This window comes from Ptychodera flava, chromosome 12 (assembly GCF_041260155.1).
Source record: "Ptychodera flava strain L36383 chromosome 12, AS_Pfla_20210202, whole genome shotgun sequence".
In the NCBI taxonomy this organism is placed as follows: domain Eukaryota; kingdom Metazoa; phylum Hemichordata; class Enteropneusta; family Ptychoderidae; genus Ptychodera; species Ptychodera flava.
Genome location: NC_091939.1, coordinates 7,427,193 through 7,453,019, shown reverse-complemented (window position 1 = coordinate 7,453,019; position 25,827 = coordinate 7,427,193). Strand labels below are relative to the sequence as shown.

At 36.8% G+C, this 25,827-nt stretch overlaps 2 protein-coding genes across 2 annotated transcripts in view; both read right to left on the bottom strand.

Moving 5' to 3' along the window:
• The window catches only part of LOC139144866 (placenta-specific gene 8 protein-like), a 52,645-nt gene extending 30,008 nt beyond the window's left edge, over positions 1-22,637 (bottom strand). The window contains exon 1 of the mRNA XM_070715684.1: positions 22,578-22,637. The gene's annotated coding sequence lies outside the window, so the exon portion shown is untranslated. The remainder of the gene's footprint in view (positions 1-22,577) is intronic.
• LOC139144865 (placenta-specific gene 8 protein-like) lies at positions 12,398-25,728 on the bottom strand. The gene is made up of 5 exons (XM_070715682.1): positions 25,481-25,728; positions 16,737-16,857; positions 16,026-16,122; positions 14,766-14,914; positions 12,398-13,513 (listed from the first exon to the last, which is right to left on the bottom strand). The coding sequence occupies exons 2-5, from the start codon at positions 16,839-16,841 to the stop codon at positions 13,409-13,411; spliced, it is 456 nt and encodes a 151-aa protein (XP_070571783.1). The 5' UTR covers positions 16,842-16,857; positions 25,481-25,728; the 3' UTR covers positions 12,398-13,408.
• Between the last annotated feature and the right edge of the window lie 99 nt (positions 25,729-25,827).

The following is a 25,827-nucleotide window of genomic DNA, read 5'->3' as shown; positions in this document are numbered from 1 at the left end:
CATATCACAAAGTTTATACCTTCATATTGTTCCAGATGTGAACAGTTCATGGGGGTTGTAAGATCAAGATACACATACAGTAACTACCTATCCAAGGATGTAACAATGTCATTCAGCAAACTGCAATTATTAGAGTTCATCATGCGAGGTGGTATTTGAAAAGAAGGCCAACTGATCCGGTAGGTTTTAACATCCTCTCATACATTCATGTTAAAAGGATACAGTTGTCAGAATTGCGCTCCAAGGTGGTATGGGACCCATATGACCAATGTATCCACTGTATCCAATGGTGATTGATTAAAGTTAACATGACTGTCATAATCTACATCATATAATTTAAATGTTGCAGCTATGATAATGAGATGCATCTAGATATAGTGCACGAAATACATTGTTTGTAAACAAGAAATTCGCAAGGCGCAGTTCTGATGACTGTTTCCCTTTCAGGCGTCATAAGCATTTGTCTGAAACATAAAAGTCACATTTCAAACATTGGAACCATGGAGTATGTATATGGTAGTAAAAGCTATACTTTAACCCTTTGCAGTCCAGAGCGCCCTCAAACGCCCTATGGGGGTGCGGCCAAAGCGCCCAAAAGCGCCCGAACATTCCAGACTTCCGGGTTGATTTGAAAATGCGGGAAACGTAACGGTTTTCCGTGATGAACGTATCATCATTTTCTGATGACGTACTAAGCAAATGTTAGGCTACATTTTCCCGCTCATAAATATACAGGTTGCCATTAAAAGTTTTTGCACAAAATCGATCGATGTTTTCTCGGACGCAACGCTAAGTTTGAATTTTAAATTTTTGTTTACGTCCTGCCGTAGCGTTAACCCTCACTGAAAAATCGCGGATGTCGGTCGCTCGAATACCTAAATCATGAGAATTTTCCTTGACAATGACGAAAAGGAGGAATTTGAAGGCTTTTCAGACGTAGACACAGTGAGTGACATAGACGTTGGCGAGATCGATGCAGCGCTACGGCAAATACTCCAGTTCTAGGACTTCAAACTGTAACCGGAAGCGCCCGATATTTTGCGTGAGATCCGTCGTCGACCCATGGTATAAAATTTCGATCTTCAGAATTTTCTGGTCGCTGAATCTGGCCCTTAGCATCGTTTAGGCGTCGGAGCTCATCCAGTAGATTATTTTTTCTGTTGATTCCATTTACAAAACGTAGAAACAGTGAGTGACATTGACGTAGGTGAGATCAATGCAGCGCTACGGCAAGTACATGCTGCATGCAAACTATAACCGGAAGCGCCCGATAAATAGTGTGAGATCTCATAGGGTCGCCTCATGGTACGAAATATCGATCTTCTGAATTTTCTGGTCGCTGAATCTGGTTCTTATCATAGTTTAGGCATCGGAGCTCAGCCGTTAGATTATTTTTTCTGTTAATTCCGCCGCCTTTTCGTCAACAAGTTGTCGATGAAATCAACCACTACGCGACTCAGTGTTGATGGCCCGGCGCCGACGTAAACCAGTACGAAGGTTGATGAAATGCGGGCGTTCATAGCAAAATATTTTGATCGAAATTCACACCATGCCAGATGTAAACGACTACTGGTCAACAGACGACAGATTACAAGTACCGGGGATCGCAAAAGTAATGCCAAAGAACCGATATCAGAAGTATTTTCATGTCAATGATAATGAACTCGATGTGTCCGCCGGTGACCTCAACCGCGTGCATGATCGTACGTTCAAATTTTGACCTCATCTTGACCTCAGGCGTTCAATTTTCTTTTCCCGCAAATTACGGTCATTTCGCCAGCTGTCGATTGATTAGGCTATGATAAAATTCAAAGACCATATGATCCAGTACATGCAAGCCAAGCCAGTCAAGTAGTATTTCAAGGTTTAGATGCTTACTTGTCCCCTTAGCGGATACTGTCTGAGCTTCAATCCCCAGAATTTATTGGAAAGAAAGGCGGACGTACACGGTACAGGCGCCAAAAAGAGAACTATCGTACCCTCATTTTTTTGAATTAAAGACACTTTATAAATAAATACTTTTATTTTGTTGTAAATTTGATAATTTTGTGTTCAATATTACTTTTACTGTATTATACGTTTAAAAATGATGCAAACATTTCCTCAATGTGCCATGAAATTTGCTCAAGTTGGTTGATGATATAATACAGCAAGTCTCGGCTCTATGATGCTACAACAATTGCAAAATTAGAAAAACATTGATTTTCAAAATAACATGTAAAAAAACAAGAAACACTCAAATTATGTGTTTTGTTTATTTTTATTTCATCTGGGACTTCTTACCTGAAAAGGAAAGTGTAAAGCTGCGCAATAAATCAGCTGCAAGCTTCATTTGAAGAGGAAAAGTGTCAAGTAATTTTCTTGAATTCCCCATAAGCAATATATCATTGGAAAGGAAATTTTATAAGCTTTAAAATAATTTCAGGTTGCTGTAGTCAGTTTTGAGCCACTTTTTTACAAATTTGGAATAAACAATACACTGTTAATGATTACAGAATATTTTAATTTTTGAGTGGGGAGTTCTGGTCTCCACTGTACATTGTTATGCAAATGAGCTGGGCTGCAAAGGGTTAAGCCACGGAACAGTCTGTCTGTCTGTGTGTGTGTGTATGTATGTATGTATGTATGTATGTATGTATGTAAAATATGGTTGTATATGGATGGATGTATGTATACATGTATATATATATGCATGTATGCCTATTTGTATGTATGTATATGCATGTATGTGTCTGTATGTCTATGTCTGTATGTGTCTATTAAAAATGTATGCATGTATGTTTGTATATGCATGTATGCCTATATTTGTATGTATTTAAGTATTTATGTCTGTGTGTATATGTCTATCTGTATGTATGTTGTGTATATGTCTTTATGTCTGTCTGAATGTATATAAGCATATATGCATGTATGTCTGCAGGTAAATATGTATGTATGTATGTATGTACATCTTTATGTGAGTATGTTTGTTAGTCCCCACGGACACCGTCCGGGGGGACTTATAGGTTTGGTCATGTCCGTGCGTGCGTCCGTGCGTGCGTGCGTGCGTGCGTGTGTGCGTCCGTCCGTGCGTCCGTCCGTTCACGCAGATATCTCAGACATGCCCTGGTCAATTTCTTTCAAACTTTGCACAAGGATAGTTCCCTACCCCATACAGATGCACGTCGATTTGTTTCACAATGCGATCAATTTTGGCCGTGTTAGAGGACTTTTTAGTTTTCACCTCCATAGACTCCCATGTATAAGGCATTCTCCATAGACTCCCATGTATAAGGCAGTCCATAGACTCCCATGTATAAGGCAGTCCATAGACTCCCATGTATAAGGCAGTCCATAGACTCCCATGTATAAGGCCAAGAAAAATAAAAATTTAGTTTCTCATCGTATTCATATTGCAAAAAGGATGCAGTGACACAGTTTTTAGTCCCCACAGATGAAGTCCAGGGGGCTTATAGATTGGGTCATGTCCGTCCGTGAGTCCATCTGTGAGTCCATCCGTTCATGCAGATATCTCAGATATTTTGACAAAATGTCACGTGACCTTGGTGACCTTTGACCTCAAATATATATATTTGTCCATAACTCAGTAACCGTAAGTGCTACACCCTTCATATATGGTATGATGGGACAGCTAATGACGCCACATATTGTACCTCATTAATTATGCACATATCTAATTTTGAGCAAGCCAATAGAGCTAGAGGTCTGATTTTTGGTATATAGGGATAACTTAGCAATGCTATTTTTTTCAAAAATGTCACGTGACCTCAGTGACCTTTGACCTCAAATATACATATTCGTCCATAACTCAGTAAGCACAAGTGCTACACCCTTCATACGGTATATGGTATAATGACACAGCTTATGACGCTACATATTGTACCTCATTAATTATGCACATATCTAATTTTGAGCAAGCCAATAGAGCTGGAGGTCTGATTTTTGGTATATAGGGATAATTTAGCAATACAATTTTTTTGACAAAATGTCACGTGACCTCGGTGACTTTTGACCTCAAATATACATATTTGTCCATAACTCAGTAACCACAAGTGCTACTACCTTCATGTATGGTATGACGGGACACTTTATGATGCCACATATTGTACCTCATTAATTATGTGCATATCTAATTTTGAGCAAGCCAATAGAGCTAGAGGTCTGATTTTTGGTATATAGGGATAACTTAGCACGACAATTTTTTTGACAAAATGTCATGTGACCTCAGTGACCTTTGACCTCAAATATACATATTTGTCCATAACTCAGTAAACACAAGTGCTACATCCTTCATGTATGGTATGATGGGACACTCTATGGCGCCACATATTGTACCTCATTAATTATGTGCATATCTAATTTTGAGCGAGTCAATAGAGCTAGAGGCCTGATTTTTGGTATATAGGGAGAACTTAGCAAAACAATTTTTTTGACAAAATGTCACATGACCTTGATGACCTTTGACCTCAAATATACATGTTTGTCCATAACTCAGTAACCACAAGTGCTACACCCTTCATATATGGTATGATGGGAGACCTTATGATGCTTCATACTGTACCTCATTAATTATGCGTATATCTAATTCTGAGCAAATCCATAGAGCTGGATGTCTGTCATACATATGCACATAGATTTGTTCTGTGATACGATCCAATAAGGTCGCCATGTGGCCATTTTATTACGATTTTTTCATGTCCTGAACTACAGCTCAGACATGTATCAAGCGAATTTATTCAAAAGTATTTTTATCACAGACCTAATGAAGAGGACTCTATCCTCTCGGAGGACCTGTAATCAAAGTACTACCCATTAACAAGTGGGGACTGTGTCATCAACGATGACTTGTTATAGAAATAACAGGTGAAGCGCTGACCATTAACATTTATTTATGGGCAAGGAAAAGAGGAAAGCCAAAAATTAATGGGTAAGGCTTGCCACGCCCATAAATAAACATTAATAGTCAGGATGGAGTATGTTATTTCCATTATATTATCAACGAAACCAAGGAAACCGTCAAAATTTGCAAAAATTTCCAAAGTGTATGAAAACTGGGCCCCAGAACTGAGCAATACGCGACACAGTGTCATGTGCACTGGAAAAATTTGGCAAATCCAGAGATGTTTTCAGAAAAAAAGTATCTGAACTTGGCCCACAAGTGCTCAATTTTATTTTGTGATTGATTATGATTTACGTTTGAGCTGTAAAGTTACAATACTTTGAGTTGTTTATCTTATTATTCATATTCATGGGCATTTAAACAAACCATTACTGTGTATTTGTGGTCAGTCACCTGGTTCTGCTTGACCAATCAAAATGCGACAGGCATGGTATGGTAGACTAGTGGAACTTTTTCTGTAAAATCCAGATTATCTTCTACTACATATGGCATAGAGAATCACAACTAAATTATGATGTAAGGTGTTCTGTGAAAGGACTTTGCGAGTAACTTGCCCATATTCCCAACCTTGGTAATATTTTGCACTTACATGTTAGTTTTTGGTTTATTTTAATAGGTTGCATATGGATTCTTAAGAAGATATGTGAATGTTCAAGAGCAAGCCTACATTGGTTTTCAGAAATTTATAGATATATCCAAGTACTGCCAATACAATTGCAAAGTGTTACGATTAATTGATGATATGGAGTTTGTAAATGCTGAGAGTATTGTGGGTCACTCATGTATTCAGCATATCTACGAAGGAACTACATGTAGAGTTGTCACATCATGTAGCAGAATTCAAAATAATGTAATCTGGACAAAAATATTTCAACACAATAGACATTATCCTTTCTATAGAGTAAACAAATATTTCAATGCAAATTGTTAAAACTATAACTCTAATTTAGTTTACATTAAACTTATATTGCAGTATTAAAAGACGGCAACTGTTCCATATGAGATTTTTACTTACACAGAAAGCTAAAAAGTATACGGTAGAATATAATTCAGTGGAAATTATTTAAAAATGGTAATTCAGAGACATTCATTTTTGTGGTCATTTTTATCTTCGCTGTCAGCGACATGGAGCACTTATCAAATAGGCTGAGTGTCCAGTGTCATCCAGCGTATTTATTGTGGTCCATCTGTCATCCATCAAATTCTTCTCTGTGTCTAAAACCACATGTTTGATTGCTTTGAAATTTGATGTGCAGTTCACTTGGAGTGGCATCAGTTGGGTTTGTTCAAATGTTGATGAAATTTGCATAATCATATTTTTTTTGAGTATTTTATGCTGTTTTCAGTCAAAAAGTCTTCTCTGAAACCACATATTCGATTACTTTGAAATTTGGTATGCAGGTCACTGGGGTGACCTCAGATTTAATAAAATTCAGCTGAAATTTGCATATTTGTGATTTTAAGGCAAATTTTTGTCATTTTTGGTAAAAAATCTTTCAAAAATCTTCAAAACTTCATGTCTGATGTCTGGGATATAAGTCTGTTGTGATGCTCTATTTCAGATTTGTTCAAATTTTACAGAAATATGCAAATTTGTATTTTTAAGGCAATTTTTGTCATTTTTTGTCAAAAATTTATTTCCTCTGCCAGCTTTGATATTTGGTATACAGGTTCATAGGGATGCTCAAAATGTGATACATTCATTATGATGAAACTTGGAATTCATAATTTTTGGGCAAATTTTTGCAATTTTTGGGTCTAAAAGTCTATTTCTCAAAAAGTACTGACCTGATAGCTTTGATATGTGATTTCAGGTTTCTACAGATGAACATAAAGGCACCCTTCTCAATCCCTGGTTCTCGCATTAGCAAATGTGTCAACAGCCCATTAACAGCTTGTCATTCTTTTGTTTTCCATTGAATATTTTATCAAGGAAATAATATTTATATTAGATAAATCGAATAATTGAGTGGGGGCTGTAATGTGATATATTGAAAATATATGCATGATGAAATCTACAATTTATTTATTCTTCAGTAATTATTGCCATTTTTGGTGAAAAATTTTGTTTCTCAAAAAACTACTTGTCTAATAGCTTTGATTGACATGTTCTTAGGATGATATTAATGTTATATGTTCAAATTATAATGCAATCTTCAATTGCGTATTTTTGCCGCTGTTTTTGCCGGTTTTTTGTCAGCTCATCCTGAAATCTGCTAAAAAAGATTTCAGTCTTCTGTATCAACACATGTCATAAGTAGTTATTTGCCACATCTGACGTTAGGTTGCTTGTTCATATCATTATACAATGTGCATTTGTCAACCTTGCTACAAATTCAAGATGAATGAATAACGTTCTTGTTGACACCAGTTATCTGGCTTACTTCACACCTGACCTATCATTGTGGGTTTAAAATATTGCACTATGTTAAAAGCTTGAAATAGTGTGAAATAAATCATTAATTTCTGACATTAAAATGTATCATTTTTGTATGTTTCATTGCTGTAGCACTTTTGTATGAAAGAGGTGTTGTGTGGAGATGTATAAACACTCTCATAGTGTACAGAATTGTTAATAAGGTGCAAATGCAAGGCAATGAGAATGCCTGAAATGATACACAGGGTTGGTACACATGTGTGGCCAATAGGACTGTACAAGGTCTGTACGCACCCCTGCAACACATGTGTGTAAAGTAATGTAACAGTGGTATATACACCTCTGTGGCAGGGCTTCTTAGCAGAGCTACTGGGACATGGCTGTGAAAGGAAACCATAGTTGAGGGATATAATTTGTAGTCTAATCACAGTGTTGTTTCACACATCCCTGTGACACAACTATAGAAAATCTGACTCTGCTACAGTGTTTCGTGCTACATTCATGCAAAAGGACTGCAAAAAAATCTACTCTGTTACATGGATGTAAATCACAGCTATGCTACAGAGTCGTGCTCATCTACACTGTACTAGGATGCTAGCACAACCCTGTAGCATAGCGTTGCACATCCTAGTACATGGTTGTGCCAGGTCTCTAGAATATATTCTTGAAGTTTGGCCAACTTGTGTTGTCACGTAGCAGTGGAATAAAAATCTGCTCCACATGAAAATCACATGTATCTCCTCTCTTTAAGTAACGGTGACTTGCAAGCAATATTTGACCGTTTCATAGGTACCTATTAGCCTGCAAGTTTTAGAACTTTGTGGTAAGCGGTGTTTGAGTTCCAGGTCGACAAAAAAGAGCAGAAGAACCAAACGAGGAAAGTTGAACTCCTGTAAAAACAATAGGGGCCCAGCCCATAGGCTTGGGCCCCTAAATATCCTTGCAATATACGAAATAGAAAACTTATCTAAATTTCTTGTAAGCTCTAAGTCGATAAAACTCCTGATAGAAGCGCGTCGCGAAAGAAAGACAGTTGCCCTTTGATTATGTGTTTCACAAAATGTCACACAGACTGAACACGATTGGAACTAATTTGGGATAATTGGATGGTGAAGTAATGTCGGTTTAATCTGCAAATGTAAGCACATCTGCTTTTCTTGTTAAGTTATACACTTGTTTTTATGAGTAATTTGTAATATTGCAACATTCAGCTATAGGGAACCTAACATTTTTAAGAAATTTGAAAAATGTGAAGATCCAATTATCCCTAATTAGTTCCAATCGTGTTACTGGTAGTCGCTTGGCGTTCCTCGGCAGCAGCTACTAGATATTACAATCCGGTGAAAGAAGACAGTTGCACTTGATGAGATAAAAAATGACTGGTGACTTTGTTCGTCGTGTCACCGACATCGATTTTGGAACACGAGCGTCTAGCCTCTCTTGCCGACAGTATTATCCCATTCTCGCGATAACTGAGCAGCTACACAGTATGGGCAGCAACAGGCGGCACAACAGTCATTCATGGCGTTACCCTGTAGGAAAGGAAAGATTACATTGTGTAAAACTATGCTTGGCAGAAATGAAATATACACTATTGATCAATGAGGGCGCTATTGAAGGCCTACATTTAGGCACACTAGATATATATCGGTAGTATTGACTTTACTGGCACGTTGACAGAATTAGCTGTCAAAAGAATTAACTTCTCCGACGATAAATATTGACTATACACATGCAGTCACACTTACTTAAGTGGTACGAGCTGTCACCCTTTTGACAGCTTTGTGAGATTTGGTAAGTTTAACATCAGCCACTTCTGTTATTCGCTCAGTGGCCACCTTCGAATGTTCTAACATGCTTACTAACCTGTGTCTGGTTGTCAACATTTCCGCAGAATATATTTTCAATAGATTTTTTAGTTTAATGAACATTTAAACATATCCTATAATGTTCAACTAAGTGATGTTGAGGCTCTTCAATCTTTTGCCTGCATCTTTCTTTTACGCGACACCTACCCCAATATAAGTAATGCCACTCGCAACTTTAGATATGTGGTCACTTTGTCTTCATGTTTTCAGTGACTGTATAAGATAACACCTTTTTAGACATTTTACTATAATATGAAATGTTACTTTTTTTAACTTTGTTAAAATTACCCTAACCCCTGTCCCACGGTGCCTCCTAAACACTAAAAACTAAACACTTCTGAACTTCAATTGTCTTTTATTTACTTTGGCATTACATGTACTTGAAAAACATATATGCTGGCCATCAGTCACGGTCTCTTCCAACCAATCAACAGACAGCTGCACAAAATCTCTCTCTCTCTCTCTCTCTCTCTCTCTCTCTCTCTCTCTCTCTCTCTCTCTCTGTGTTACCACACTTACAACTTCCACGATCTTCGAAGCATCCGCACAGTTCTGTGGTCCATGCACCAACATGAACATGAACAGCTTGGGGTGTTTGCACAATGACGACATTCTAATGTCAAAAGAAAGATGAAAGTTCAGAATGTGACGAAATAAACCATAGCGTGGTTACACATAACAATTGTACTTCGCTGAAATCCCTTCCATGTTTTAATCGATTTGCAAAATGTTCAATATCTACACAAAATACCGACTGACATAAAATAGTTTTAATTACAGAGTGTATGCCATGATGTTAGGGTCTATTCCTATAGCCCATCAAAGCCATTTTTATGTTCATGAATTTTAAGTTTATGTTCATAAAATCATTTTTGTGTTCATGAATTCCATGTTTATGTTCATGAAAACCATTTTTGTGTTCATGAATTTTATGTTTATGTTCATCAAAACCATTTTTATGTTCATGAATTTTATGTTTATGTTCATAAAAATCATTTTTGTGTTCATGAATTCCATGTTTATGTTCATGAAAACCATTTTTGTGTTCATGAATTTTAAGTTTATGTTCATCAAAACCATTTTTATGTTCATGAATTTTATGTTTATGTTCATAAAAATCATTTTTGTGTTCATGAATTCCATGTTTATGTTCATGAATACCATTTTTGTGTTCATGAATTTTATGTTTATGTTCATCAAAACCATTTTTATGTTCATGAAAACTATTTTTGTGTTCATAAAAATCATTTTTGTGTTCATGAATTCCATATTTATGTTCATGAAAACCATTTTTGTGTTCATGAATTTTATGTTTATGTTCATCAAAACCATTTTTGTGTTCATGAATTTTATGTTTATGTTCATCAAAACCATTTTTGTGTTCATGAATTTTATGTTTATGTTCATAGCCCCATGAAACTGTCTGATAATCTCAAGTTGCCGCCCCCCGAGACAACATCCCGCTGCACAGGCTGGCAACCCCTGGAACAAAATCTTCTATTAGAAGTGCAGCGCGAGCAATGCGAAGACATTCTGACAACACAGTGCCACAAAAAATATACGAAGGGATGTTACTTTCGCGATCTGGCATTCGCACAATAGAAAACCCGAAATCATCGAGCCCGCCAAAGAGTCCACAGACGAACATTCCACCTACTATAGATATTTCCAATTCGAGAAATGTAGCATGTTGTCCATTATGCTCACACTTCAACGTGAGTCTGCAGGATATATTTGCTCGTATGATCTACCAAACTCTCCAACATCATTTAGAAGACATATGTCATCGATGAATCGTGCGCATCCATGAAATTTTCGAGCACGAGCTATATGGATATGAATGAGGTTTGACATAAATCTCATGCCTGTGTAGATATAAATTTGCCCAAAATGATGCTGGATCAATACCCATAGGAATGCCTGTGTTTTGTAAAATGAGTATGTTGCCTATCTGGAAATAGCTTTCAACTATGAGATGTTTTTTAGCAGACTTTAGTGATGCCTTAGAAAAACAAAGGCTTTGTTTCTCTTTGCGTCAAAATGCCGTAGGAGAAGAGAAATCAATATATCGAATAGTTCCACCCTCAAATACAAAGTCACCTACGTTGTACAATTCTTTCAGTAGATCCTTATGTTCAATTTTGGTGTAAAGTGTACTGAAATCGAATGTTGAGATGCATTTGGCCTTTTTCCTAGTGTTGATGACGTTCAACTTTTCAATTACTGGAAAAGAATTTTTCACAACCCAGAAATCATCATCATCATCATCATCATCATCATCATCATCATCATCGTCATCGGAGATCGAGGACCCTGTGGTCAGTTAGTAGGCGGATATAATCTTTCTCCTCACTGACACCGCATGTAACAGTATGTTCATACAATGATGTAGATTATGCATTTGGACCGGTAAGCTGCCTGGAGTGTGCAATTGCACATTCCTATAGTGTATGGGTCAAGTACACGGTATTATAGGGACAAAGTCGGTCATTTTTCATTAACTTATATGAGATACTACTTATTTTGTTTGACATGTTGAAAGATACTGAATGAATGGATGACCATGCTAATATTCGATCCTGGTTTTAGACACGATGCATGAATATGAGAAATATCTTGCAACAAACAAAATTCATAAAAAATGGCCGACTTTGTCCCTTTAAATTGCCTATTTGCTAACTTAATAGCATTCTCAGTTGCTTTTAATGAAAACTGCTTAGGAATAGCTTTCTGCATGTGTATTAAGTAGAGCGAGGCCTTGCAGGGTTGCAATTGTTACTGAAACTTCTACACGGCTTTACAATTGGCGCAAAGTTATAGTGACCGTTTAAAGAGAATTTTACAAAGTAGTTCATTCAGAATAAAAAACGAAATCATAATCACAAGGTAAGGGTTTCTACTTTTACAAAACAGAAATATACAACAAAACAAAACTGGAAATGCATTAAGTGAAGGTAATATTCATGTATAGCTTGATGGTGATGGTAATACGATTGTATAGTATCTTAAAATAGATTCCGTTATTGAAGAAATTATATTCATTTTGCAAGTTTTGGATCGAGGCACTTTCCTAGCTTGAAAGTAAGCTGATCAGACAAAGAAGTGCAGAAGTTCCACCATCTCTCAGATTGAGCCGAAACCTTACCTGATGTGTATGTTAACTTGGTCCGACTCTCAATTGCGGTTTTTGCTTTGACTCACAGACGACATAATGAAACGCCCTGTATTTTGCCCATCAACACAACAAACAACTTAAGTCTATAATTTATTTATCAGCAAAAAACAAGCTTTGTTATACACATTACTTATGTTTTATTGGCACAGTACTGGATGTCTCATTATCCTCTAGGAAAGTTTGAGAATATGGCAAAAACCTTACATCTTATATCCCCTATAATGGAAGACAATGTTGTAAATGCCATGTATATGTATTTTACCATGAGTGCGTTAAGTAGATAATTTATCAAGGACATGAAATTATAACTCAATAACCGTGAACTCAGTACTTGCACTATCAAAGCTGCAGCAGTGTAAAACGTTCTCTTTTCTTCATTATTATCATTGTGAATACTATTGAAAGCGACCCTTAACTAAGATCCCTCTATCAGTACCAACTATCAGTAATGTTGCAATTTCTACACAAAGGTGCACACAGATTCACGTGGTACAAAAAGAGCTAGTTTAAGCGTAGAGACAGGTACATAGTAAATTATATGTACACGGATATTTGCATAGAAAATATATACATATGGGTGTCTAGACGCAATCATTCATACATACATACATACATACATACATACATACATACATACATACATACATACATACATACATACATACATACATACATACATACATGTGCATTCACACATGAAGCTGTCTGTCAGTCAGTCGAACAGCTAAACATTTAAGGCCATGATTTTCTCTCACCGTTTAAAGTATTTTAAAACGCAAAAGACATTACAAAATGAACAGAACATAAGTATTCAAATGATGCTTAATCTGCAACAGCCTCGTTTGTCATTAATTTTCATATGTAACTTGAGTAAATAATCATGATGGATTATCTTTTCCTGGATAAATACAATTTTCAAAGGTCAATATCATACTTGATACTTCACTGTTCAATGTTCACACACTAAGCATAATTTCTTGAAATGCACTTTTATCTTAAAGAAAGAAAAGAGTTGCAAATGATGAGATACAAAATGGATAGTAACTTGGTTGGAGGTGTCACCGACATCGAGTTTTGAACACGGACGTCTAATAGTGGCTCCTGCCGATAGTGTTATCCCACTCTCGCGATAACTGAGCAGCTACACAGTATGGGCAGCAACAGGCGGCTGCACAGTCATTCATGGCGTTACCCTGTAGGAAAGATTATTTATACATTGTGTAAAGATATGTTGAACATAAATGAAATACACTTTTGATCAATGAGGGTGCTATTGAAGGCCTACATTTAGGCATGTAATAGTGCTCCAGCTACATGTGTTATAATAGATATATATCGGTAGTTTTGACTTTCCTGTCAGCGTTGTGAGATTTGGTAAGTTTAAACGCCCGAGAACAGGTACTTCTCCTGTTCGCTCATTTGCCATCTTTGAATGTTCTAACTTGGTTAATAACCTGTGTCTTGTTGTCAACATTTCCTCAGAAATATATTATAATATTATATATATATATATATATATATATATATATATATATATATATATATATATATATATATATATATATATTATTATTATTATATTATATTTGCTTATTTTTAGTTTAATGAACATTAAGACATTATGCATCATGTAATGTTCATGTGTGATGTTGGGGTATTTAAACCTTTGCCTGGATCTCTCTTCAACGCGTCACTTGCCCACAAACCACTCACACCTTTACAGTAAAATAGCTACCTCCACGTGTTCACTTCGTCATTGGCCTGATGATGTACAAGTAGGCCGATCTAGCCATATGGGCCTCGATATCCGATGATGATGATGATGATGATGATGATGATGATGATGTAGATGATGGTGATGATGATTAAATATTTTAAAAATGAAGGAAAAATGTTTAGACGCAGTAAATTTGTTGTTGTTTTTGTTGTTGTTATTGTTATTGTTGTATAGTTGATAGTTTTTGAAGAAAGGAACAAAGTATGCGCTGCAAAATTCAATACAGCCTAACTTTAAACAAGGGATGCCTCTTCATTTTCACACACTTTTTTCTATCGCCAAAAATGCACCTAGATCGAAAGTGGTAAAATTCGACGTAGGTTCAAAGCACATTAGTCCTTCTCAATCATACTCAGACATTTTTACCTCTTACCAATGAAAAGTCGACAAATCAGCAGGTTTCTAGGCGCATCTTGTCGTTTCTTACATTCAAGATTGATAAGATCCCTCGTTAGACTAAGTCACGTGGGCGATTTTCAAATCGAACCAATAGCAGAGCATGTACTGAACAAATGGGCCAAGCGATAATTGTAGAAAGTGGTGCATGAAATTTAAAACCTAAGAAAATATTTGTAAAATTTTCGAAAGCGAGAAAAATGCTTTGCGACATGCCGTGACTCCTCCTACCATCTAATAGACCATTCTTAAGGATATGTTATTTTTCTTACCGGGATGTTGTTCATCGTTCTTACTTTCATCCTTAAAACCATCAAGTCGGTGGCTGCTCCAGGTACACAAATAGGATAGCAGCAACTTTCATCAAGCTTGTTGGCAAGATAACATCGGTAGCAGTTATGACAGTAGAACGATGCCAAGCCTGTAAATGAAGAGGTCAAAGGTCACCGATATGCCTTCAGAGACCCAAGCTCAGGCTAAATAAAAAAGGAAAGTTAACGCGCCAATACTTTTAAATTCAAACAATACTTTTATGTTAGAAGAGTACTTGAAACTTACGGTACGATGTATTATAGAGAAGTTTGATAAAGGAAATTTGAAGGTTGATTACAGAAATGCAATTACTGATAAAATCTACCAGAATATATCTACTTAAAATGTCAAATACTAGAGCAGAAGTATGTCAAACACGTAATTCCTGTTTTTGACTTTTGCTGCACTAAAATTAGATTTGAGCACAACACGAATTCAAATAACAACTTTTATATCTTTGCAGTGGCATGCAAGAACTAAAGCTATTGACAAGTGGAGTCTTACACAATGGTTACAATTTACTCTCTGCTCGTTTTTGTTCAATCTTCATACACTGTCTATCCTCAGATTGTCCTTTCTCTTTGATTGCTTTCAACAATTCTGCCGCTTCACTGACACTCATGCTGTCTATTTATTCACAAGTTCTTTTTGGTTACTTTACCCCTTGCCTTCTGTGGCACATTTTCTTTCAAATAACTGTTGGTTATGTACTTGCTGTGTTCGTAACGTGACTACAAATGATGTACTTAGACTGTCGTGTTGTCTCCGCTCTCAATCAACGCTTGGAATGTCATCATGATTCGTGTAGGTAGGCATCTATAAACTTGAACTTCAATTGTATTTTATTTTAGTTTTTCTATACTTGAAAAACATATATGCTGGCCATCAGTCACGGTTTTTTCCAACCAACCAACAGACAGCTGCACAAAATCTCTCTCTCTCTCTCTCTCTCTCTCTCTCTCTCTCTCTCTCTCTCTCTCTCTCTCTCTCTCTCTCTCTCTCTCTCTCTCTCTCTCTCTCTCTCTCCCTCTCTCTCTCTCTCCTCTCTCCCTCTCTCTCCTCCTCCCTCCCTCCTCTCTCTCTCTCTCCTCTCTCTCTCTCTCTCTCTCTCTCTCTCTCTCTCTCTCTCTCTCTCTCTCTCTCTCTCTCTCTCTCTCTCTCTCTCTCTCTCTCTCTCTCTCTCTCTCTCTCTCTCTCTCTCTCCTTGTTACCACACTTACAACTTCCACAATCTTCGAAGCATCCGCACAGTCCTGTTGTCCACTGACCAGGCGGTATAATATGAACGGCTGGAGCTGTGTTCATAACGACAACATTCTAAGGTCAAAGGAAAGATGACAGTTAAGAATGTGATAAATAAACCATAGCATGGTTACAAATTACAATTTCACCTTGCTGAATTCCCTTCCATGTTTCAATCGATTTGCAAAATGGTCGATAGAAATTATATTATCTACACAAAATAGTGACTCACATAAAATGGTTTTAATTACAGCGTGAATGTTAAGGTCAAACTCAAATATTCCTATCGTACATCACGCATCATACTCTGTGTTTAGTCAATATCGATCTGTGGACGAATATTATTATGGTGAAATGTGCACCAAAATATAAATCTAAAGAATAAAATTAACCTGATATTGATAATCGATTTGTAAGATTCGCCATGACGTCAACTAAAGGAACTAGTTAGCTATAAATTATAACTCACAAATCATTACGCGAATTAACTGCTGAAGTATTCTTTTCTGTTGGATTCAATGCATAAAAGTTAATCTACGGATTCATCGGTTCAGAATAGTTAATATCAAATTCAATTAAATTCAACAATACGGCTGGACTGAGTAACTAACTTTGCTTAATGGTGTCTGATGGCACTGGGTGATTTAAACTTTGAAATGAGTAATGTGCTACAGGCACGTTTGAATTACCGTTGATGATTGTGCCATTGATGATTGCGGTTGTGTGACGACAGGAGCTTTCATGAAGGCTGGATCCTCCGACATGTAGCCGGGCGGTTCACCGGGCATCGTCATGACTGCCTTCGCTTTACTGCAAGTAACATCATAAGATATATTATTTGAAAGAAATTTTTCAATAAATCGAACCATCCAATTCGTCACAGATATTAGTGATTATCTGTAATGGTTACTTATTTTCATGTAATGACAGCTGACAGTTATTTTTAGTGCGAAGCAGTCACGGCCAACAAAGGAGAACTTACGAAGTGAAAGTAGCACTAGCAAAGGCAAGAGCAACAATTTATGGAGGCATTATTCATTGCCGAGACCGTTTAGCTTGTCTGATCCACTTTGAAAACGCTGCGTTAGATAGAAAGTTTCTACCTCTCACTGTTTCAACAATCTCTTTATCGACTATACGTTTCTACCTCTCACTGTTTCAACAATCTCTTTATCGACTATACGTAACACTTGCTAAATTTTAAATTTCCAAATACAATATAGGTGGCTATAACCTTGGTGTTGGCAGCCAAGTGTGTGTTTTACAGATCTTATCATTAATATAAGGCACCTTTGAACGGGAAGTGAGAAAGAGATTCCCTGCTAAACTTCACTGGCCCTAGAATATTTGTTTTGATTGAAGAAACTGTGAACAAGTTCAAATATTGAGATTATCTTTGTAAGACTGAACTGTCCATCCATACTTCCTTCCAAACGTTCTTTGCAATTTGAGATTGATTCCAAATATTTATAAATTAGGGATCAACTCTGATGAATCCAGAGAACATTTGAACGTTATTATCTGACTAGCGAATGCAGTGGAATTTAACATTGGGTGCGTTTATTTGTATTTCGGTCATAAAAACGGAAGGCTGACAATCTTGTCGTATTAAATATAGATTGAATCAGAGTATTGCTTGGTTGCTATTGTCAACCGCAAGATCCTTGTCAAGGTCTATATTTCACATCCTTGACATGTCGAGTGAGTTATATTTCAAACACCTAGCATATAAATTGTTCAATTTTGACACTTTACGGTCAGTGAGCTCCATTTACAATAAAACAAGCCTCAGAGTTGCCAAGTCAAGATGTTCATGTGACAGATAATTATACTTTTGTTCAGATTTACAATTAAATGACTTCAGAGAATGAAATCATGCAGCGAATCATTTTTATCTCCCAGAGTATTTCTGAACACTGAAACTGCCTTTTGACTGGACGGATGCTTATGAAAATTAAGTGACCCCCCCACCTCTGAGCTGTTTGAAAAATACATGACCCCCCCCCCCCTTTGCAGTTTTCAACTTTGAGGTGACCCCCCCCTCTGGATTTTGCCGGCCCACCCCCGGCCGTAATAATTGAACGCTCCCTAATGTAAAAATAAAAGCAGATGAGATTACATTTGTAGATTAAATCGACATTACTTCATCATCCAATTATCCCAAATTAGTTCCAATCGTGTTAACAATAGCTGATGACACCTAAAGCATGTAGTACCGGTTGTTGTAAATGTGTAGCTCTAATTGTAGCATGCAAAATAGTCACTCGCAGGTTCATTCTTTGAGACAAACTCAAGCTACAGTTCGTAGAACTCAAATCGAAAGGACGCCGTTCACTTTCAATCTTTGATTCTGTGCTCGAGCACAAAAGCCCTCATGAACAATGTACTCATGACCTAGGGTCAAGTCCTTGTCCCCAGTTGACCTTAGACCACTTGCAACTCCGTGCAGACAATATACCTTCGACAAACACAATAGCTGATGGCACCTGAAGTATGTATTACCGTTTTTTTGGAAATATGGAACCCCAATCGTGGCATGCAAAATCTATACTCCAGGTTCATTCATCAAAAAAACACCTTTTTCAAAATAACGATTGTCAATAAGACATTAACGACAAAAAACCATAACGTTGATATTACTTGACTTACTGAGTGTCAAAAGTACTAGAAATTGCAACTAATCTACAGTAAATTAATGTTACCCTTTGAGTTGAATATAAATAAAAACGTGTATGCACGTTTGGTAGGAAATCCTGCTCGTACTCTGCCCGGCAAAAAGTGAGACTCAGGGGCCGTGTGAATCATGTAAACTTATTGAGTGTATAGGATAGCTATAGCAAAATACTCAGGTCTGGATCGTTGAAGTATTTCACGAGGTGTTACGTTTGACTATAGCGTAAAAACACGGGTCTTTGCAATTATAGCTGAATAAAACGAAGATTCATAAGGAAAAGAAGTGATAAACTGCACTGTAGAGTAACCATTCTCCTGAAGGTACGACAATTTACTCTTAACTTTTTTTGTTTGCTGATAATGTTAGTTTTTTCTATGTCAAAGTGGTGAAACTCACACCAAAATCGAAGTCGTACAACATCACCACAGATTTGATGCACAGAAACACATTTTGAATAGCCAAACTCTGGACTCGGATGGTTCCCCCAATATAACCTTTGAATGTCCAGTGATTAAACAGTTCAATTTGACTTAGAATATCTTAACCACTATTGCTATAATAATATTCTTTTCGACATGCTTCAAAAGTAAGTTTACTTGATTTTGCATGAAGTTTGCATGAAGTCGTTTTTAATTTGGAAGACAGTAGACATGACTTGTCAATCTGAGGTATGCTCCCACATTCGGTACAACCTGCTCAAAATTAATCTGTGAGCATATGAATATCAAAAGACAATAAATTGAGGAAATAAACTTCAGCAGACTGTGGCCAGGCGACTTGAGGCAAGTCTCGGTACCACCCTTGGTTTATGTGACTGTCCAGCTGAAGTGTATCCCAGCCGGATTTGCATAAGAAAGCACGGTTTTAGATAAGATGACCTAGAGTAGATAAGTCTAGGCCACATCTAGATTAACCCAGGTCAACTCTGGGTCGCAACAAGCGGTCATTTTGAGTAGCCTAAATCAGAACTTTGACAAGTCTTCTTACTCGTGAATTATTTGCCAACTTTGTATATGGAAGCACTGGTAACTTTCTTCGGCCTGAGGAGGTGATAAATTTGGTGGGTTCACCTTATTTTTTGATTTTGTTGTATTGTTGATAGTAGCACCATATTTATGAATATACATATATATATATATTATATATATATATGTATACGCGTATATATATATATATATATGTAAATCAGATATCTGGATGTTTGCTATGGTTCTACTATCCTATACACTCAATAAGTTTCGATCTTTAAGGATATCATGATTCACATGGCCCCCGACTCAAAGGATGATTATCTATTTCTGTAAGAACAGAGTAAATAATTGTTTATCGCGAATTTTATCAGCTCTTTCGAAGTATCAATATCGTTCATAATATATTCTTAAAGTTTCGCCAACTTGTGTTGTCACGTAGCAATGGAATAAAAATCTACTCCGAATGAAAATCACCGGCACCTCTTCTCTTTTGAGTAACGGTGAATGGCAAGCAATATTTGATGAATTTCATAAATTATTTGCTGCAAAGGAACAAGTTTTATCATCATATTTTGTCATCTCACTTCTCCCTGAAACATATTGCAGATACAAGGAAAAGGCAATACTTATAGCCTTTAAGTCCTCCATTATATCCGAAAGGGCTTGTAATTGTAACCTCTGATGATTATTTCACCATTTTTTGTTCTTTATTCTACCAAAAGAGCATTTTAACCACGTAATTTTTAGCCTGTCTACACAGCATCCATACGCGTAAAATGTTCTGTTATTGTTTACATATGGATTCTGGTCCGGACTAGAATTCCCTTGTCAACAAATAATGCAGTTGACACGAGAACAGGCTGAGCTGACAAGCTGTACCCTGTATATCTCAACATACTTTTCGGACAAGAAAAAGAAACTTAAATTGACATTATAAATATATAAATGCAAAAATATTGAAAAATGAAAAGTTACAGCTACTGGCCCTTTAAAGGGACCATAGATGTAATGTATGGTTATATTTACATTACACATGTACAGGCTGTGGTGATAGGTTGAACACTCGGTACATCGACATAATTTAAGAGGAGAAGAAGATTCTGTATTCACATATCCGAAAAAATAGTGGAAATACACTTGATCGAATTTCTAAATATTTATAACATATTCCCTCAACTGCTTTTCTTCGCCGACTTCTTCGTCGCCAGTTTCACGCAATCTTCAAATAATCACCCTAGTGACAGAGCCTTGACTTCAAAATTCTTGATTTAGACAACGCAGCCTCTGTATCATGACCTCCCTAGACGGGTCCCGTATCCTATATCGCGTTTTTAAAGAGGAAATTTGTGCGTTATACGCTAAAAGATAGATTAAATATTCAGATTTCAGGTTTAAATTTGTGTAATTCTTCTCTTTTTACTACAACAAGGCTACTGCTGCTGGTAACAGATACGGTGTGTCGAAAGTTATTTTACTGTGCAGTATTTGGAGACAGAGAAATATGACACACTCTCTTTGAAATTCACATCTAGCTAAAATGGAGGGTAATCAGGCTTGAAACATTTTTAGACATGGACTTTAGAAAGCATTTCTTTTGACCAGTATCTCATGTTGACGTAATTTATAACTCTTTCAAACATGGTCAAAATTTACAATTGAAATCGGGTTATCCGATCATTTCCCACCAAATTCCTATTGTTTGTGCTACTAAGTAAACAATTCAAAAGGGTGACCGTCACATGAAACATGGGCCAAGTATCGCCCACAGATAAAACCATACAAGATCTGAAAGATTGGTTTCATGTCAACTAAAATCAATATCCGCAAATGATTTTGTCGTCAACAAATCGACCACTCTTTTGCAAACAGAGTTTACATCATTCTTACTTGGAGTATTGTGTGTTAAAATAGTAGTGTACGCATGCAACATGGTGTGTCGTGTGCTCGGTACTCCACTAATAAAGCAACCCTCGTCCATCGCTGTTTTCTTAAAGATTGTCCTCGACCACTCTTTTGCAAACAGAGTTAAAGTCATTCTTACTGGTAGTACTGCATATTAAAATACTAGTGTACGCATCAACATATTGTGTGTCGTGAGCTCGTTACCCCACTTATAAAGCAACCCTCGTCCCTCGCTGTTTTCTAAAACTTCGTCATTTGAATTTTGTTGAAAAGCGTTTCAAAAACTGAAATGAATTAGATGTTTCTCTGTCTTGTTTCTAACGATTTAATATATGCAGTATTTTTGAAAGTAAAGTAGACCAGCTAATCTTGAAATATGTATTGTGTATTGATTTTAAACGGTTACTAATGACTTTATGAATTTATTCTTTAGACATAACTACATCAACTTGTCAACACAAATACGGGATATATTGGCTCGTTCTCACAATAATCAGCTTTATTCAACTTAGATCATCGACACAAGGTCAACTCACTTCAAGGTTAATTCTTATAAGTTCGTTTTTGTCTGAATAGCTCATATTTGTGGAAATCGACGACTCCCCCCCCCACCCCCCACCCAGAATGGTGGACCCGAATGTAGAAAATATGTACGCTGTTCCTACACGAAGTGAAAGATCTGCCAGTAAAAATGGGTGTAACACCACATGAAGTTGTGAATTAGTTGGCTAAAACAGGAAATCATTCACTTTGCTGAAGGTACACTAACGAGGGATAAAACCAACTGCACATGCTTTTATGTCACCATTGGATTTGCCTATCGTAACAGTCCTTCACTGGCGCTTTCAATTTAACTTCTAACACCATGACGCAACATGATATCGTCACCTGTCTCCAACAAATTGACCAGGGTCTGATGACAAACCATACGTCCCTATCATAACAAAAAGCCGACTCTTTGCTGTAATTCAAATGAAACTTACCGAAACGTTGACGTGTGAGTGCTGAGTATGGCAAGGGTCTTCAATGGAGAATACTGTAGGAGTGTAAATATTGCCTACAATGTCGTTTCAAATCGTAGTGTTTACCCGTGTTACCTGGACAACAATTTACAATTTACATAAAGAACTACAACGTCATACGAATAACACACTGACACGCCTCTTCTTGGCAATTCTAACATTCAATAGCTATAAACCTCGGTTCTGCATTCAACAAAGTAAATAAACAGGACTCGACTTTTTTTATACTTAACGTTCATTTCAGGTCACAGGTAGTTTGCCGATTTGAAGTGAGTGTGTTAAATGTTGACGCCATCAAATGACGCTGCGCAAAACAAGGAAATGGAAACGAGAAAGAGCGTGATATTGAGTTTTTATTATCAAATATTGAGATTATCTTTTTAAGACTGAACTGTCATACCGTCTCTCCTTCCCATTCTCCCTTGCAATTTGCTATTGATTCCAAATTATCGATTAATTGGGGACTAACTGTGATGAAGTCTGGCGAACTTTTGAACGTTATTACCTGACTAGCGAGTGCAGTGGAATTTAACACGGGGTGCGTTCATTTGTGTTTCCGTCATAAATAACGGAAGGTTGAAAATACTATCGTAAATATAGATTGAATTGGGACATTGCTTGGTTGATATTATCAACTGTGAGATCCTTGTCCTGGTCCACATTTCACATCATTGACATGTCGTGTGAATTATGACTTGCAAGCAATGTTTGATGAGCTTCATAAAAATTATTTGCTGCCAAGGAACAAGTTTAATAATAATATTTTGTCACCTCACTTCTCCCTACAACATAATGCAGATACAAGGAAATGACAATACTTATAGACTTTGAAGTCGTCCATTATATCTGAAAGGGCTTGTAATTGTAATCTCTGGTGATTTTTTTCACCAATTTTGTTTCTTATTCTACCAAAAAAGCATATTTAAACACCCTCTATTTAGCTTGTCAACACAGCGACTACACGTGTAAAATGTTCTGTTATTATTTACATTTAGATTCCAATCAAGACTGGAATTCACTTTTCAACAAATAATGCAGCTGACACGAGAACAGGCTGAGCTGACAGGCTAAACTCCGTCTATCTAAATATATTTTTGGAACAAGAAAAAGAAACTTAAGTTGATATTAAATGCAAAAATATTGAAAAATGAAAAGTTGCAGCTACTGGCCCTTTAAAGGGACCATAGATGTAACGTATGGTTATATTTACATTACACATGTACAGGCTGTGGTGACAGGCTGAACACTCGGTACATCGACATAATTTAAGAGGAGAACAAGATTCTGTATTCACATATCCGACACAAATAGTGGAAATACACTTGATGGAATTTCAAAATATAATATAACATATTCCCTCAACTGTTTTTCTTCGCCGACTTCCTCGTCGCCAGTTTCACGCAACCTTCAAATAATCACCCTAGTGACAGAACCATATGACTTTTAAACGCAGCCTCAGTATCATGACCTCCCTAGACGGGTCCCGTATCCGATATCGCGTTTCTAAAGAGAAAATTTGTGCGTTGTGCATTAAAGATAGATTCTAATTCAGGTTTCAGATTTAAAGTTGTGTAATTCTTCTCTTTTTTCTACAACAAGGCTACTGCTGCTGGTAACAGATACGGCGTGTCGAAAGCTCTTTTACTTTGCAGTATTTGGAGACAGCGATTGAAAAATATGATAAACTCTCCTCGTAATTCAGATCTCGCTAAAATGGACAGGTTAATCAGGCTTGAAAGCTTTTCAGGCATGGAGTTGAAGGAAACATTTTTGATAACATTAATATCGTAGAACGCGGTAATAAAATATGACTCTCATGATGACGTAATTTCAAACATCACAAGTATCACCCTAAGATATAATCATACGATGTTTGGCAGATTGGTTTCATGCCAACCAAAATCAATATCTGCGAATGTTTTGTCGTGAACAAATCGATATTCTCTTGCAGACAGCGTTTACATCATTCTGATAATACCGAAGTTGCATGATAACTTTGAGCAACTTGAAGTAGTGCGTGTTAAAATACTAGACTATATAGTGAACGCCTTCAACATTGCGTGTCGTGTGCTCGGTATCCCGGTAAGAGAGCAACCCACGTTCCGCATTGTTTTTTTGAAAAACCCGTTTCATAAACTGAAATAAATTCGATATTTCTCTGTTTTGTTTCTAAAGATTGAGTATATGCAGTTATTTTGAAAGTAATGTAGACTATGTAAATATAAAGCAGCTAGACTTGAAACACGTATCGTGTATTGATTTAAAACCATAAATAATGACTTTATGGCTTTGTTCTCTAGACATAACTACATCAACTTGTCAACAGGGAAATATATTGGCTCGTTCACACAGTCCTTTACAGTACCAATAATCAGCTATATTTAACTCAGATCATCGACACAAGGTCAACTCACTTCATGGTTAATTCTTTTTTAGAACGTCTTTGTCTAAACAGCTCACATTTGTGGAAATCGACGTCTTTTCCCCAAAATGGTGGACGGTTCAAGGACCCGGATGTAGAAAACATGTACGAGGTTCATACAAGAAGTGAAAGATCTGCCAGTAAAAATCGGTGTAATGCTGCATGAAGTTGACAAGTGAATTAATCGGTTAAAACAGGAAATCATTCACTGTGCTGAAGGTATAACGAAGGATAAAACCAACCGAACTTGCTTTTCAATCACCATTGGATTTGCCTATCCCTCTGTAACCATCCTTCACTGGCGCTTTCACTTTAACGTCTAACACGCAACATGATATCGTCACCTGTCTCAAACAAATTGATCAGGGTCTGATAACAAAACATGAATCCCTATGATAACGAAAAGATCCCGACTGATTACTGTAATTCACATGAAACTTACCGAAATGATGGTGATGCTTGTGATTGCCGAGTACCACAACAAGGTCTTCAAAGAAATGCTGCAGGAGTGTAAATGTCGCCTGCAATGGAGAGTTCCTTCCGCATGTAATGAGAACAAACTCTCAGAGATTGCAATGTTTACTCCTGTTACCTAGACAACAATTAACATTTTACATAAACAACTACAACAGCATAGTTTACGGAGAATACACTGTCACGCCTCTTCTTGGCGACGCGAACATTCGAATTATCATAAAACTTGGTTCTGCATTCAACAAACTAAATAAACAATACTCTATTTTCTTTTTTCATCCTTAACGTTCATTTAAGGTCACAGGTGGCTTTACC

What these genes read in the sequence shown, in the direction of transcription:
- LOC139144865 (XM_070715682.1), bottom strand. Translation starts at nt 16,841, where the DNA reads ATGACGATGCCCGGTGAACCGCCCGGCTACATGTCGGAGGATCCAGCC. An exon ending in CAATGGCACAATCATCAACG is followed by an intron (nt 16,123 to 16,736) that starts GTAATTCAAACG and finishes CTTTGACCTTAG; the next exon opens with AATGTTGTCGTTATGAACAC. An exon ending in GAACGATGAACAACATCCCG is followed by an intron (nt 13,514 to 14,765) that starts GTAAGAAAAATA and finishes TCTTTCCTACAG; the next exon opens with GGTAACGCCATGAATGACTG.